The sequence below is a fragment of the Erithacus rubecula genome, assembly GCF_903797595.1.
Source record: "Erithacus rubecula genome assembly, chromosome: 4".
Classification (NCBI taxonomy): Eukaryota; Metazoa; Chordata; class Aves; order Passeriformes; family Muscicapidae; genus Erithacus; species Erithacus rubecula.
The window spans coordinates 26710848-26725799 of NC_136686.1; the positions used below are offsets into that span (position 1 = coordinate 26710848).

Sequence of the window (14952 nt, forward strand, 5' to 3'; positions counted from 1 at the left end):
TAGAAATGATGACCTATTGCTGCAGAATCAAAGCTCAAGCATGAAAGTTTCTACCCCACTATTCATCGAGATTTTATCAATCCTTTTTTCTACAAATGTGTCTTCAAACAGCATTTCCATCCCCTCAAAAAGCTGGTTATATAAACTGGCCTGCAAAAAGCAGTTTTCAAAAATCATGCTGGTTTTGCCCCTGAAGCTTAAGAGCTGCACAACCAAGGTGTGATCTGCAGTCAACTGCTGCTTCAGAGCCTGCTGATAAAGGTAACTCTGCTTGTCTTCACACGATGGCATCCCAAAAGGCTGAATTAAGAACAACCCTTCCAGAGCTTCTACCACTTCAGAAGTCTCCCCTGAGCTTCCACACATTCCCAATCAAAAGCAAAACACCTAAACACAACTGAATCCTCTAACCACTTTCCTAGCTCCCCTGAAAGATCTCCATCTTTCTCTGCCTCGTGTTTTGATCTCAGGCAGCTGTGGGAAGTTTCTCCCTTCCCTCTAAAAATCCCTCCTGTTCCATGTGACTGTCCTTCACCCTAAGAACTCTACAAGGCTCTTGTGTGTTACACAAAAGGGCAGAATGCATCTAGGCTGGAGTATGACTGTCCCATCTCTACTTTTCCCACATTTCTAAAGTCAGACAAAGAAAGACTCTAAAGCAATTTTTCTGGTTTCTCTCAGTAAACAAATAAATAGAAAAAAAAATTCCCAGAGGCAGAGATTCTGTTCATATTTTCTATTCAAAAGATTCTTATGCCAAACAGTTACACTGATGAGGAGAAACCAGGAGTCCAGAGGTTCTGTTCATATGGAATTGTTGTAGCACATTTTTTTTTGACCAAGCAACTCCCAAGTTCAAACCAGAAAAGCAGGTCAGTGTTTTGTATGAACCACAGTTGTAACCCAAACCCTGTTACAGTGACAAGAACAAGTTACATCAGTTGGCTTTTGGGAAATAAGAACTGAATTTTAAGAAAGGTCCTTGACAGTGCAAATGTAGAACTTGCTGGGTAAGTTAAAAGGGTATATGAAACATAGATCACTTCTTCTGGAGTAGAGGGTTGAAGTTTCTTCACTTGACAGTCAATCAAGACAAAACGTTTTTAATAAAGGAGACACTTCTTCATTCACATATATAGCTGTAACTAGATAAAAGCAAACAAATCTTCCTAATGATGATTAAGCTACCATCATTGTGACAGAATTTGATTCCTTGCCTCAGGAAAGAAGTAGAGGAGTTCAGGACAAAACCTTTTTCTCTCAACAGCTGGCAAAATTTGGTAAGATACTGAAACACTTGAGGGGTGGAGAATTTATTAGGGTATTTAAGACAAAAAATTCCTAAATATTGGAAGGCACAACCCCTGCTTAGAAGAAATAATCTTAATGGTTTTGAAATACCAGATACAAAGGGAAGAAAAGTTAGAGACAAGTAAGCAAAAATGAAGAGGTTCATACAAAATTACAAGAAAAAAGAAGTCTGGAGCCTACACAAACTCTACAAGAAACTTCTGTTCCCAGTACAGAAAACATGAATAAATACTTCTAGTCATATATATTGGCCTCTTAGTTGGAGCTGTTTGGCTTATAACAAAGCCAGTTTTCCATTCTAAGCAGACTAAATCACATAATTAGCATAACACTTAAGAGCCCATGGTAATGGGGGTCAGATGGAGTCATGGAAAAGTGGGGTTTGTTAGGCATAGCAGGAGTTCAGCTTCTTTCACCAAAAGGGTGGGGAAGGCATAGAAGAAAAGGCCAGAAAAACTAAAGTTGTCTCAAAAAATATATTTTCTTAGTTGGATAGCTGGCTTGGAAGGTCTGGATGTCTCTTAGAACTACAGTGATCTCTCAGTGCTTCCAGAGTATGGGCAGGGACAGAGATGTGCTACAGGCTTTTACCAGCATTGTTGGTTTGCTTTTTAAAACCCACATGTAAGGATTTCTTGAATATTAAAATATGTCAACCAAATTTGTAAAAGTGAAATCAATCACCATGGGATGAAATACTGTAATATATCATATAATATTGCTACAATGCCAGAAAAATTTTGCCTCATCATTTGTTCACACATACTCTCTCAGAGACAGATGCACTCGCACACCAGCTCTGCAATGTAGTATGTAGAAAGATGTTCTAGCACCCAAGGGCTGTACTGGATAAGGATTTGGATGATGATATTACTGATTTACAAGTGGGCAAATAAAACTGAGTTGAAGTTGAATCCAGCCATTATCCTCATTGTGGAGTTCAAACTTTAGAGAGAAAAATGCAAGAATCAGAGAGATAGGGAAAAAACAAAATCACAGGAGGTTAAAAGACCATCAGATATGCAATCAAATGCAACAATTAGTTGTTTTTACAGCAACATTTGATACATAAAATCCTCACAAGTTTTAGCATCTTCCTTTTTCTTTGAAGGAAACAAGAATAAACTTCAATATCACATAAATGCTGTTTCTCTTGAACAAAAAAATAAAAGATAAAAAAATACATTGTTACTCCTCTGTTTAAACTTTATTTACAAATAACTGGATATTTCTAATCTAGACATAGAAGCTCTTTCCATGATTAATGTCAGTAAGCTATTGATGATCTGAGCCCATGTCTCACAAAAAATACAATAGTTTTGCTTGGTATCAATAAACATTTTAAAATATACTAGATTTTTGCCAAGTGTTACAATCATTGTCCAAACTGAATAATAGTCTGAGTGCAGAATGAAGTGCATCAACAGAAATAGTAAATTTTAGTGTAGCATTTCTTTGTCACTCACGATAGCCAGTTATCCTTGCAAGTCATTAAAGCAAGTATCACAGACTCGGACAGGCTTCTTGGAAGAAGGAGTTAAGGCATTCTTTGCTGAGCACTCAGCACAAAAGATATTTCCACACTGTCTACAGTGATGCTGCAAAAGAGAAGAAACATACATGCTAAACATCTGTGGCAGAGCAGTGATCACTAATAGAGACCACTATCATGGCAACTCTCAGCCAAATCAACTCTCATGTTTCAAAAATTAGTCTTAATTTTCAATTGGCAATTGCATAGCATAGAGAAGATTATTTGAGTAAATGCTTTCTAAAGGGTATATGAGTAAAAGATTCAGAAGTGCTTCACTGAGTAAAGAGAAATACCAGTTTCAGAAAATAGATGGTTAAGTTCATCCTCCTCTTGAATTTGTTCTCTTGGACTTTTTCCAATCACATGAAAGACATTCTTATATGTAATTACCTGCTTTCACATTGAGAAGTATCCTTGAATCAAAGGATCCAGCAGCCTTTCTTCAAAGACTACCCAAAAAACATCACCAGAATAGTGCAGGCCAGGGGAAGTCACCTAAGACTGTATCAGGAAGCTCTGCAAAAACTAACCTCACGAATGTCCCTCATCTACTTCATTCCTAAGTCACTTGTTGGAGGGGTGCTCATCTGTGGATGAAGGGCAGACCCTGCCAATTGATGCTACCATCTTAGCTGACCACAGCAGTTTTTCAAGCAAGGTCTGACTACAGACCTAAAACACATCCAGTTGTTTCTTCTGTTCCATGTTTACAAATGCACAGTCACAAAGCACCAGGTCATAGTCATGCCTCATATTTTCACACATACCTGATTTCAACCAATTTACATTCCTTTTATACCCATAAATCTATTTCAGATTGGTTATAAATACCCTTTCTGTAAATATGCTTATAGCAGTGTAATTTTGCCTGCTCGCTTAGGGGATTGAAGCATTTAAATACTGTTTATAAATTGGTGCTGTTAAAATGGAAAAAGAATCATGAATAAACTCCACAGCCCTTATTTTTAATAAGGAAAGGCACTTCAAACAATAACTGTCTGAGATGTCTTGAGAATCACAGCACTACCCAGACCATTTTCTGAAGTCTGTATCCTATCTAAGAGTTTGAAAACAATAAAAACAGAAAATCCCCATAGACAGATACCTACCCTTCTTACTGTCACCGAAAAGCCTTTTCCACAGGCCATACAATTCTGTACCTCATTGTCTTCTGCCCACTTCCTGTTGAGAGCTTGTGTGTGTTTGATCTATACAGAAGACATAAAAAAAGCATCAGGCTTTTTAGAAAATGCATGTCTAATTGCTTCTAACATTCTCTATTTCCACAGCACATACTACCCATTGCAAAATAAAAGCACCGATTTTGCCATGGTACACAAGGCTTATGTTTGTTCAGAGGGAAAATCTTCCAAGCTTCAAAACTATAAGCAGATTTAATAACACACAGACAGAAGTATGGCCCTCACACACCACAAATATAACAGCTAATTTACTCTAGAAAGGCAACCTGCCACCAATCTGACACAAATTTTAAATTCTCCTAAGGTTCCAAACAGAGAATCAACAGGTTTAATAGCTTCAAATCAAATTATACCTGCAATGATTGGTTTTCTCGACCAAGTTCCTGCATTGCAGCAGTTGTATTGTCCAGCTTTTTCTTCATTTCTACAAGTTTGGCTTGAAGTTTTTCAATTTCTCCCTCACTTTTTATACACCTGAGGTAAAATAATAAACAGTCAGCTCAAAGCATTTAAGAAAATGTACACTGTGTGTCCTTTGGGCTGGTTGTCAGACTGAGAAGTTAGCCACATAAAATCTAGCCAAAAAAATCCTTGCTCTGAAAAGTTCTTGGATGCCTTACTTAACTAGGAAAACATTCTGCTGTAACAATCAGTTAAAGATTATACTGGCATTGCTCCTAGGTATCTGCAGCTTATCAATACCTGTAGTTTACCCCAAACCAGGGACAGTGCTGAATGCAATCCCTCAACAGCAAGCCCTGATAAACAGCCTTGTGCAACAGGACACTCTTGCAAATCAGTTGCTGCAGATCAGGTCAGGCAGAAAAGAAACCTTTTTCTTCTATCAAGGCCACCTCCCACCAGCTGAAATTCACTTAGCTGCTCAAAGGCAAATTTCAAAAGGGGTTTTTTTCTGCCAAGCTAAGTAAACAGCTACTGGATGTGTTCAACACAGTACAGCAAGGGGTTGCCAAAGAAAGAGGATCTCACTTGAATTGATCCCATCCTTTTTCCAAGGTCTACTGCTCAAAAGTCAAATCACCAAGCTTGAGAGTACCAACAAAATTTTTTTCCTCTGCCTTCAAATATGTCAGGAAATAAGGGCAAAGAAAGCTTGCTGTCTTACAGATGTTTCTTCTGCCCTGGAAATCACTGTATTCAGGTAGCTCCCGCTGCCTTGCAAGGACTCCTGCTGCCTGAAGGAAAAGCACTCTGCTTACCTAAGACTTAAATATATCATAGAAACAGCAGGACTGGAGAAAATAAGACTGCAGGTTTTCAGGAGGAATTTTTGTGAACTTTAGTCTATCTAATCCAATTACACACTCAGTCTCCTAACACTAGTAGTGGGCACACCTAGGAGTTCCTATGCAAATTCTATGTTACTTAAGTGGTCTCTTCCAGGCTTCTGGATGACTAGGGCATGTATTCAAACTGAATGAAGGCATGGGAGCATCAGAGTGATGGAGGACAGTTAGCTCAGGTAAGAAAAGTTCTCTTTGCCAGGCCTCACAAGGTTGACACAACAGAGGAGAAGCCACAGCCCATATATCAGAAATCTCAGAGAATTTAAATCTGAATCAGTGGATTTAGAAGGCTCTTACAGACGGACATCAGTCTTTGTGAGCAAGCACAGAGCTGTGGATTGGTGATAAGTAAAGATCCTGATAAGCCTGCCTTATTTTCTACAGAATGATCACAAAGAGCACAGTTGGTTCCCAAAACCTCTTGCTGCGCTTTGGTAGGGATGACAGAAGGTTGCACTCTTGAAACTTTACCCACAGCCCAGGCACTAAGAACAAATGCAGACTTAAATAAAGCATGAATACATAATCCCAGATCAACTCAAACAAATTTTCATTCTCAGTTCACTTAATTTCTCAAGCTACACTTCCACATCATCATCATCACCACAGCTTACCTCTCCAGCAATGCTCTCCTCTCATCCTGATTATTCTGGACTGTTGCTTCCAAGACAGCATTGTCTCCACGTAAATCATCTGTCTGTTTCTCCAGCTCACTCACTCGTCTTTGACTGCTTTGCCACTCTTTCTTCATGGTTGCCAGGTTTTCATTCAGGGCTGTGACCTGCATGGTGAGCTTGGTCTCCTTTTCCTCATGTTTCCGTTTTTCTTCTTCTTTGTCTTTTTTCTCTGTGTGCTATAAAAACAATGGAAAAATTAAAAACAAGCCTCCAAGCATTCTTTCCCTATTCCCTAAATTTAACAGTGGCAAAGAATTTTACTGTAGTAGAATAACTACTTTTAATCAACATACTCTAGCAGACAAGGCTGTCACCTCACTGAATTTTCCTATAACATTAAATGCCTCAAAGATTTTTGTTCTTGTCATTTTAAAACTCACGTAAAGTGAAACTAAAGTCAACCCATTGCTTCTTTTCTGTCCCTGGAAGAATGCAAAGGCATGTTCACAAAACAGCAGTCTCATTTTCTCTAACATACTAACCAGCTTGGCTTCAATTTCAGCACATTCTTTCTTCAGCTCCTCTTCTCTCTTTTTCAACTGATCTTTGACAGCTTGATGTTTTTGTTTCTCCTGTTCCAGACTTGAATTGGCATTATCTATTTTGCCCTGCAGTTCTAATTTCTGTTGAATCAATAGCTGATTTGCATCCTTGAGATTTGTCACCTCCTGTTAGGATACGGGGTTCAAAGTTAAAATAGCAACACTGAAAGTGTAAATGGATTTAAATTCAAAAACACTGTAATCCTTTCCTAGGAGAGGACAGCAATAATTTTTTAGTTTTATCACTAGAATAAAGGATAATTTTATAGAGCAAAGTATCTGTGATTTTCATGATCAAAGTTTTTAAACTTATATTATAACCAACATTCAATTTTAAACATAATTTTAATGCACGTTTCTGCTAAAGTAGAGAGGAAGATCTATTGAATTGTTTTCTACCATTCCTTGAAAAGATGCATCCATTGTCATTTTCTAGGTACTGTTCTAAAATCTACTACACATTGTTCTGTGGTTGCAATAATGAGGTTAAAACTTCGTAATGACAATGTAAAATTGAATGCTGATGGAAGAAATTTTGTTTCTATTAGTCTTTAATGCATAAAAAATTACACTGTTTTAAGCAAGTAGGATGATACAAGTAATGGCTTTACTTGTTCTTCAGTAACTGAACTCAAGTAGAATAGTTAGTTTAATTTATAGAAATCATCTTCCTTAAAATTACACCAAGTACAAAGGTACTAACAGACAAACAGGGGTGGACCATTTTCCATAAATCAAAATTCACAATGCGAAGTAAAACCAAACCAAGGACAGTGAAAAGAACATATCCTCAGAACAAGAGGATGCCCTACAGATATATATACTTCCATTCCTTGCTAAGAGATGGGAAACAGAATTTAAGTCTTTAGCAGACTTTCAGTCTGATTGTTTGTAGGGAGATGAAGAAATTACTATTAAGCTGATAATGGTGCACACACATTTTACATCTTTATGAACTTTATTCTTTAGAGTACAGATTTTAGGAACAACAAGAATTAGAATACCTTTCCCTAAGCACAAAGTGCTCAAGAGAAAAAAAGTACAGACTTATACCTAAAAATTACAGACCACTTGCCAAATAATGGAGAACAAAAGAGCATCTGAAGATCATAAGTTACCATGTTATTTTCTTTTTATTAGTGTATAGGGAATTGTACCTGTATTTATACTTGTGCAACAATTTAAACTAAGTGTGCTTAACAGATGCAAATATAACTGTTAATAGCACATTATGGAAAATACAAACTGCAGCCTTTTAGGAATGTTAGTTTTTATAGAGACCAAAAAACAGAATATGTAGAGTGTGACAAGAAACAAGTTTTACTGAAGACTACAATTATTTCATTAAAGCCTCCCAACTTTTACCCTTTAGAGAGCTCAACTGATTGTTATGATTTTGAAGACAGTTTGTCTTTTATGAGGCTCTTGACATTTGCCATTTACGAGGCTTCCCCAACAGTGACTTTTTAAGACATTTTAAGAAACGCTATGGGAGTTTCAACTCTACCATGCATCTTTGAGAAGTCCCAGATGTGCTTAGAATATCTGGAAAACTTCACCATTGTGCCTTTTTGGGACAGCTTTTCATTTCAGAATAGTCAAGCAGGGTATGAAGAGTGAATTTAGAGCAGAACTGAAGAAAAGCCAGGACACACAACCCACCCTGAAGCTAAAACAAGTTATGCAGCCCACCTGGCTCACCAGGCCCTGGTGCTTAAGGATCACCACTAACCAAGACATCATTGCTGAAGAAGCTCAATAAATTCTGGGCTTTGATTCCCTTACCTAGTAATACTAATAACCATCTTTGCAAAGCCATTCCAGATAACATCTACTGAGTAGGCACATATTTCTCATCAGATAAGCAAATACAAGAAGAAAAAAAAATTAGTTTGTCTCACTGTACCTTCTCAAATTCTTGCTTGCAGGATCTAAGATCTTCACCCAGCTTGGCACTTTCCTTTTCAAGTCTACTCCTTATTTCCTGGAGTTCTGCTGTTTTATGTTTTTCATTAGCCAAATCTTTTTCTTTCAAAATCTTGAAGAGAAATAGAAGTGCTAGAAAAGATACCTCTTCCAAGTTCACAAAATAAAAAACCCAACCAATCAAAAAACATCCAGGGTCCAAAAACAACTTGGTGGCTTTTTAGTTATAGGGAAACAACTGCCATATATCTATCCACGGTTTATAATGCAACTAGCAGCATAATTGCAGTTTTAGATTTAAAACTAATGTTTTCCCACCTGTCTAGCCACAAAGCTGTTGAGAACAAATTTAACAGCATACTCTGAACCAAATTCACTACAACTGTCTCTTTTTTAAGTCTTTTCAGCAGAGGCTCAGTAAAACTGCCACTGTTATGCACTACAACGATGTAATGCTCTCAAATTAGGGACAGAATAGAAAATAATAAAGGGTGCCTGCATGGGGTGGATGTGAAATCTCCTGTTTAGAGAGGAGAGGCATTTCAAAAGGCAGAGGCATTTACCCTGTCATTCTGAAGATCTTGTAGCATTTTGGTCTTCTCACCCAGCTGCTGTTCTTTCTTTGATGCATCTTGCTCCAGTGTAGACTTAGCTTTCTTCAGTTCCTGAATCTGTTGATTACTGCTAGCTATTCGATTCCTGCTGGAAACTAATTCTTCTTGAGCTAGAGCAAGTTTTTCTTCTGTGGACTAATTACAAAAAGAGTTCTGCAAGTTATCTGTCAGTATAAAAGTTTCAGATACTAAAAAGCCACTTAAACATTTTCCAAGTAGAAAAATTGCTACCTAGAATGCAACATTTAGCTTCAAATGTTGACAGAGCACAATTACAGAAACTTCTCATTTACAAGGTTACCCTAAGTAAAAAGAAACTATGTCAGCCTCATTTCCAGGAAAAAAACCTTACTGTACCTATTCCAGCTTACATCCTCACCCAGACAAAGGGTGAAAACATGCAGAAGGGCAGAGAACAAAAGATTACCGACAAAAAGAATACACTTGAATTTGCTCTCACAAAGTCATTTCATCATTTAGGCAAAACTGTTCTATAACTCTAGACAGCTGCTACTTAACAAACAGTAAAGCTATACTTTGAAGATTTCAAAAATCATTAAATGCTATTTTTTATCAATGACTTAATAAAATTAGTGCTAGGACAGCTGTAAATTTTTATAAAATTCCGAAGTGAAATGTATAAAATAAAAAGCTAATATCAGGATAAAATGTTTCACAGTTTCTGCTAGATAAGCATTGTAAACATTAAGTTTAAGCTTTCATTCAAAATCCACAGGTGATACTTTATTTGCTTCTAATTCTCACCACTAGCTAGAAAAATAACTTTGATTTATCTCTCTGAAACAGGTCACAAAATCCCAAGAAACAATCCAAAACTTGCACCCAAAGCCAAAGCTCATTCTGTTGGGTCACAGTCAAGTTAAACTTTGGAAGTCTTTTAAAGTTAATATTCTAAAGGTTTTTTTAAACTTTCTAGCCTAGATAAAGACTAGTTCCACTTGAAACCAACAAGAAAAAAACAACCAAGCAAACTCATACTCCATTTCTCCAAAATACTGGTATTTTATGGAAATTTTTGATGCTATGATACAGAGAGTGAGCTGATATTTATTATTAGTAATAGGTTTATAGCCTTCAGTGCAGCAGTAAGAATTTAAATTCTTTCAAGACAAACTCAATTATTTTTCAAGTTCTTGCTTAAATATTAATCAAACCTCTTGTTGAAGGTTAGTGGTTTTAAAAGGAACTATAAGCAGAATTTTCACTTCATTCAATAATGCATATGCTTTAGTCACTCCCATGTTGATTTAAAAGCTAATTCATTGCTGATGCCTCATGACCCTCCTTTGTAATATCTAAAGTATTTTGCTTGTAGAGTCAGACTTAATTTGAAACAGCAGTGATGGAACACTGCTGATTCAACAGCAGTTTCAACAACCCCCCATGGCTCTTAAAAAGCTCACACCAGCTTTTAAAATTAATTTTCAGACAAATTACTTTACTTGCTTTCTGAGATATTAGAGTTTACTACTTAATACTTTGAAAGGTGTTGACTCAGAATTTTTGTAAAAAAATAGGAGACACTTTTATAGTTTGATGTTTCAATAGGATGGGTATTTCAGAAACCAAAATTATCTCCCTCTGTTCCACTGTGTGCAGAGGAATACCAAATTTTCCTAACACTGAGGAATTATAGGAAGTCTAGAATCATCATGTAACATCTTCACAGGAAAACCCAACAGTCTCTGAAGTTTGAGAAAGAAACATGGTAAAGCCAGAGCTTTTATTCAAATTTGTTTCCAGTAGAGGAAATGTGGTTACATCAAATTTGGTAGCACCAGATGATGAAATTTGATGAAGTGGATAGTGACACCCACACACAGTGGGTACTTTTCTCTCAACCCATGCCTCAAAGTGCCCACACTGTACAGGTTATCTCACTGTGTCTGTACCAAGGCTGAGAAAGGAACAGGTACAGAACAAAAGAGGTCAATCAATACTTACTTGTGGAAATAAAGAGATTGCTAGGTTGACTGGTACATAGTTTAAAAAAATAAAAATATTGAAAAATTACAATTTTTTTCACTACAGCTTAGGCTGTGCCAGTGCAAGTCATAGCAGGAGCATCACAACTGGTCCTAGCAGGGTGGTAGGACCTAGCTTCATTCTACCTGCATGAAGTGCACAAGCAAGCACTTGAGTCTGTGTGCTCCCTGATTCCAGTCCACAAGGATCAACATTAAATTATTCAGAGGCTAACCTGATCTCTCTTCACTCCCTAAGAAAAAGAGTTTGACTAACTGTATGCAACTTAGGCTCCTGACTTACTGAGGTCTGGCAAGTATGATTTTTGTTCCAAAACATTCACTGAATATATGCTGACAGCAATGTCAACACTGGAGACAAAGAAACATTCTTTTGAAAACACAGAAGAAACCAGGACTGACTACAAAAAGCACAAATGCCAAAACTCAAGAATACTTGGCAGAGTTCAAGAGATCATATTCACAAAAAGTACTCTCACACTAAGTCAAAATCAAGGCAAAAATAACAGTTTGTACATTTTTATTAACTCTTCTATATAAAAAATGCCTTTTTCACACACAAAAAGAAGTGCGAATATACACACACACAGATAGATATTTGTATAAATATGTGTGTGTATATACAAAAAATTATTTAGCGATATTTTTAAAATTATATATATCCCTTTTTTATCAAAAATCACAGCTTTAACAAGAATTCAACTCCTACCCTATTTCTTTTTCCAGCCACAAAGACAAAATCGTGTATAAAAGTTAGAGACATTTTTAAAGCCAAGTAAATTTGCAGCAAATAGTACCCATAAAATTGTAACTCCATTCCCAGTGGTGGTTTTCGATTGCAGCGCTGCTCGGGTGTCCCGGGCAGGCTCAGCCGCACGGCTCGGCTGCCCAGCGCTGCCTCCCTTCCCGGGCGCACTCCGCCTCCAGCAGCCATGTCCCGAGAGATGCCAGCAGATGGTGCTCTGGGCACGGCCCGCCTCTGCCGTCCCTCCCAGCATCAGCCCATCCCAGGCACCACACCACCAGCCTTCCGTGCTCCATCCCCATCCTGGAACCTCGGCCCGCCAGCAGCACGGTGCCGCAGCACCCGAGGATGTTCGAGTTTTCCCTTTGCAATCCAGCACTGCTGGCATGTCACGATAGGGTCTGGCCATGCCTGTTCTGGGCAATGCTGGGCTCCTGACACTGCTGACCCAACACAGCTCTGCAGGGAGTTCGTATCTCTGCTGAAAATCCTGCACTGAAACACTGACTCTACATAGACAAGTTTTAAAAACTTCTACCACTGCCTACTAAGAAGATTAAGGGCAATCTAAAGCTCAGCCTGCCCATCAGCTTTGGTTCCAAACTTCAGTCAAAACACACAGCTCTGGCTCAAATGAGCTACTTTTTAAAAGTAACTTGCCCAAGGCAAAACATCATGCAGACAACAGATTTTGAATAGGCTATGATATTCTACTATAAAGTTCTTCTGCCTTCAGTGGTATTTTGATATTCATCTCTCAAGACTAACATTGCACTCTGAGGCTATCTGAATGTGTTTTATTTTCCTTTTGTGGTCTTCTAGGACAAGTTATCACTGCTTTAGTTTAATAATCTGAGGTAGCACAGCCATGATTAAAGTTAAGCCCCCCACCTTTTCCCTCTTCCAGAAAAAAAAAAAAAAAATTCAAAAATGGCATTAATCAGACCTCATTAATCCTAATTAATATGTTTTTTACAAAAATTTTAAATCAAGCAAATAGCTTCCAAATTGCTACACCACTTCAGTACTTAGGATGTCAATTTTTTCAGGCTCTCTAGGCTCCACAGAAACTTATCATTAATAAAGTTACCTGACTGCTCACCTTAAAAATCTTGTTTACCCCATTGCCATCACCTTATTTTACCTTTGTGCATAGAGCTCTGCCTCTCTCTTGCTACCATGCCCATCAGGTCTCAACACATGTGAGATACTTACTGTCCTAGCTCATACTTGCCAGAACTAGAGGTCATCAAACTGCTTTAACAACAATACTTACAGCTATTTTGCAACAAGTGATACTTCAAAAAAAAAAAACTATACCAAAAAATCCCCCAATTTCATGAACACATCCAATGATTCTACAAGCCACTCCACTACCAAATAGTGATTTAAATGCATTGCAGGAAATAAACTTACAGATGTACATGTGCAATATGAACAAACTGAAAGAAAGAATATGCTTAAACCACCACTGCTGGTTAATCATGCAGAAGCTCTCCACAATTTAATGCAGCAATTCAACCATGGTGCACTGAAAGTAAAGCTTCAGTAACCTGCAGGGAAACATGGCAGGTAATTTAATACTACAGAGGAGTAGGTCTAATAAAACTGCAGTGGCCTATATGTATAGGAGGTATTTTTCTGTTTCTTAAAATAACCTGAACCTGGAGTTCAGTCTCAGTGGCACAGTATGTCCTGGAACTGTGAAGCATTGGCTTAGTACTGACACAAAATGACTGAAAAACACCTTTGCTGGCTGGCTCAACTCCCAGCAACATCTCTTTGAAGGCACTACACACTAACACAAAATCAGATAACTTCAGTTTAGGAATAGCAAAAACTTAAGGACTAAATTCTGGCACTTGGATTTCAGGTAGGTCCATAAGCCTAATGTTTTTATTTGTTTGACATCTGGCAACATCTACCATCAGCCAGGAATATCCTAGTTAAATCATCTGGAAGATAGCAGTTACTCACATGCTGGCAGACCTTGCCCTAATTAGCTATGCTATTTAAATTAGTTGAAAGCTACAGTATATAACAAGAAAAAGTAACATTAAAAATAATTATTTAATGAATATAAAACCAAATCACCTTTTACTTTGCTGCTGCAGAAATGCACAGGTATACTGGCAAAAATATTTGCCTTTAAATTAGTTTCAGAATATCTTTTGTCTTGGGGGAAGGGATTAAACAGCACTAAATTCTATATATACCAGAAGAATTTATTTTTCACTTGTCCAGTTCTTGCATTGTTTCTTGGTCTTCAAAATGGATATTAACATCTACAAAGTCACATATGACCTTAAAATGACTAAGTACCTTAAGATCTTGCCTGGTTGCCAGCAGCTCAGACTCTTTTCCATAAAGATCCAGCTGCAGCTTCTCCATGTTTTCTTTGTGTTTATCATGGGCCTTCTGTAAGTCTGCTAGCTTGCCTTTCTCTGCTTTAAGCTCCTGTGCTGACAAAATAGACTGCTGTTGTAGTTTATTCTCCAGCTCTGCCTGAAACACAAGCATAGAATGTTTTAGTTGAAGTTACAGACAGTAAAGTTATCTTAAGCATTTCAATAAAATGCATTTCTACTGCAAGAAGAGAATTTTATTCTTCTTATGAAGTAACAGTTCAGTATCTTGATATTTGTGATTTTTACAGTAAGATTTTGTAACTAATTTAACAACAAAACTTAATTCATGACAAAAGACTAAGTGAAACACATTACGATCAAACATTAAAAACTGGAATAATGTTTCCAAGTGTGTTGGTTTTGGCTGAGGTAGAATTTTCTTCATAGTTAGTATGGGGGCTGTGTTTTGGATTTATGGTGGGAACAGTGTTGATGTTACAGGGATGCTTTAGCTGCTGCTTAGCAGCACTCACACAGAGCCAAGGCCTTTCCTGCTTCTCACACCACCCCACCAGCAAGAAATCTGGAGGTGCAAAAGAATTTGGAGAGGGCACAGTCAGGACAGCTGATCCCACTGACCAGAGAGATATTTCATACCATATGACATCAGCATACGGAGCTGGCAGAAGAAGAAAGGGGAGGGAGTTAGGAGTGATGGTGTTTGTCTTCCTAAGTCACTG

At 37.6% G+C, this 14952-nt stretch overlaps 1 protein-coding gene across 5 annotated transcripts in view; it reads right to left on the reverse strand.

The window, feature by feature from the left end:
* Positions 1-55: 55 nt before the first annotated feature.
* Positions 56-14952, reverse strand: part of EEA1 (early endosome antigen 1) — a 64408-nt gene continuing 49511 nt past the window's right edge. For 4 of the 5 annotated variants that reach the window (XM_079304848.1, XM_079304847.1, XM_079304846.1 and 1 more), the window contains 8 exons: positions 14187-14369; positions 9063-9248; positions 8480-8611; positions 6514-6699; positions 5969-6207; positions 4401-4521; positions 3955-4053; positions 56-2909 (listed from right to left, as the gene is read on the reverse strand). In XM_079304848.1, the coding sequence (XP_079160974.1) occupies positions 2787-2909; positions 3955-4053; positions 4401-4521; positions 5969-6207; positions 6514-6699; positions 8480-8611; positions 9063-9248; positions 14187-14369 (1269 nt within the window). In that variant the 3' untranslated portion in view covers positions 56-2786. Of the gene's footprint in view, positions 2910-3954; positions 4054-4400; positions 4522-5968; positions 6208-6505; positions 6700-8479; positions 8612-9062; positions 9249-14186; positions 14370-14952 lie in introns of those variants that run through there. The other variant, XM_079304849.1, reaches the window with a different exon arrangement.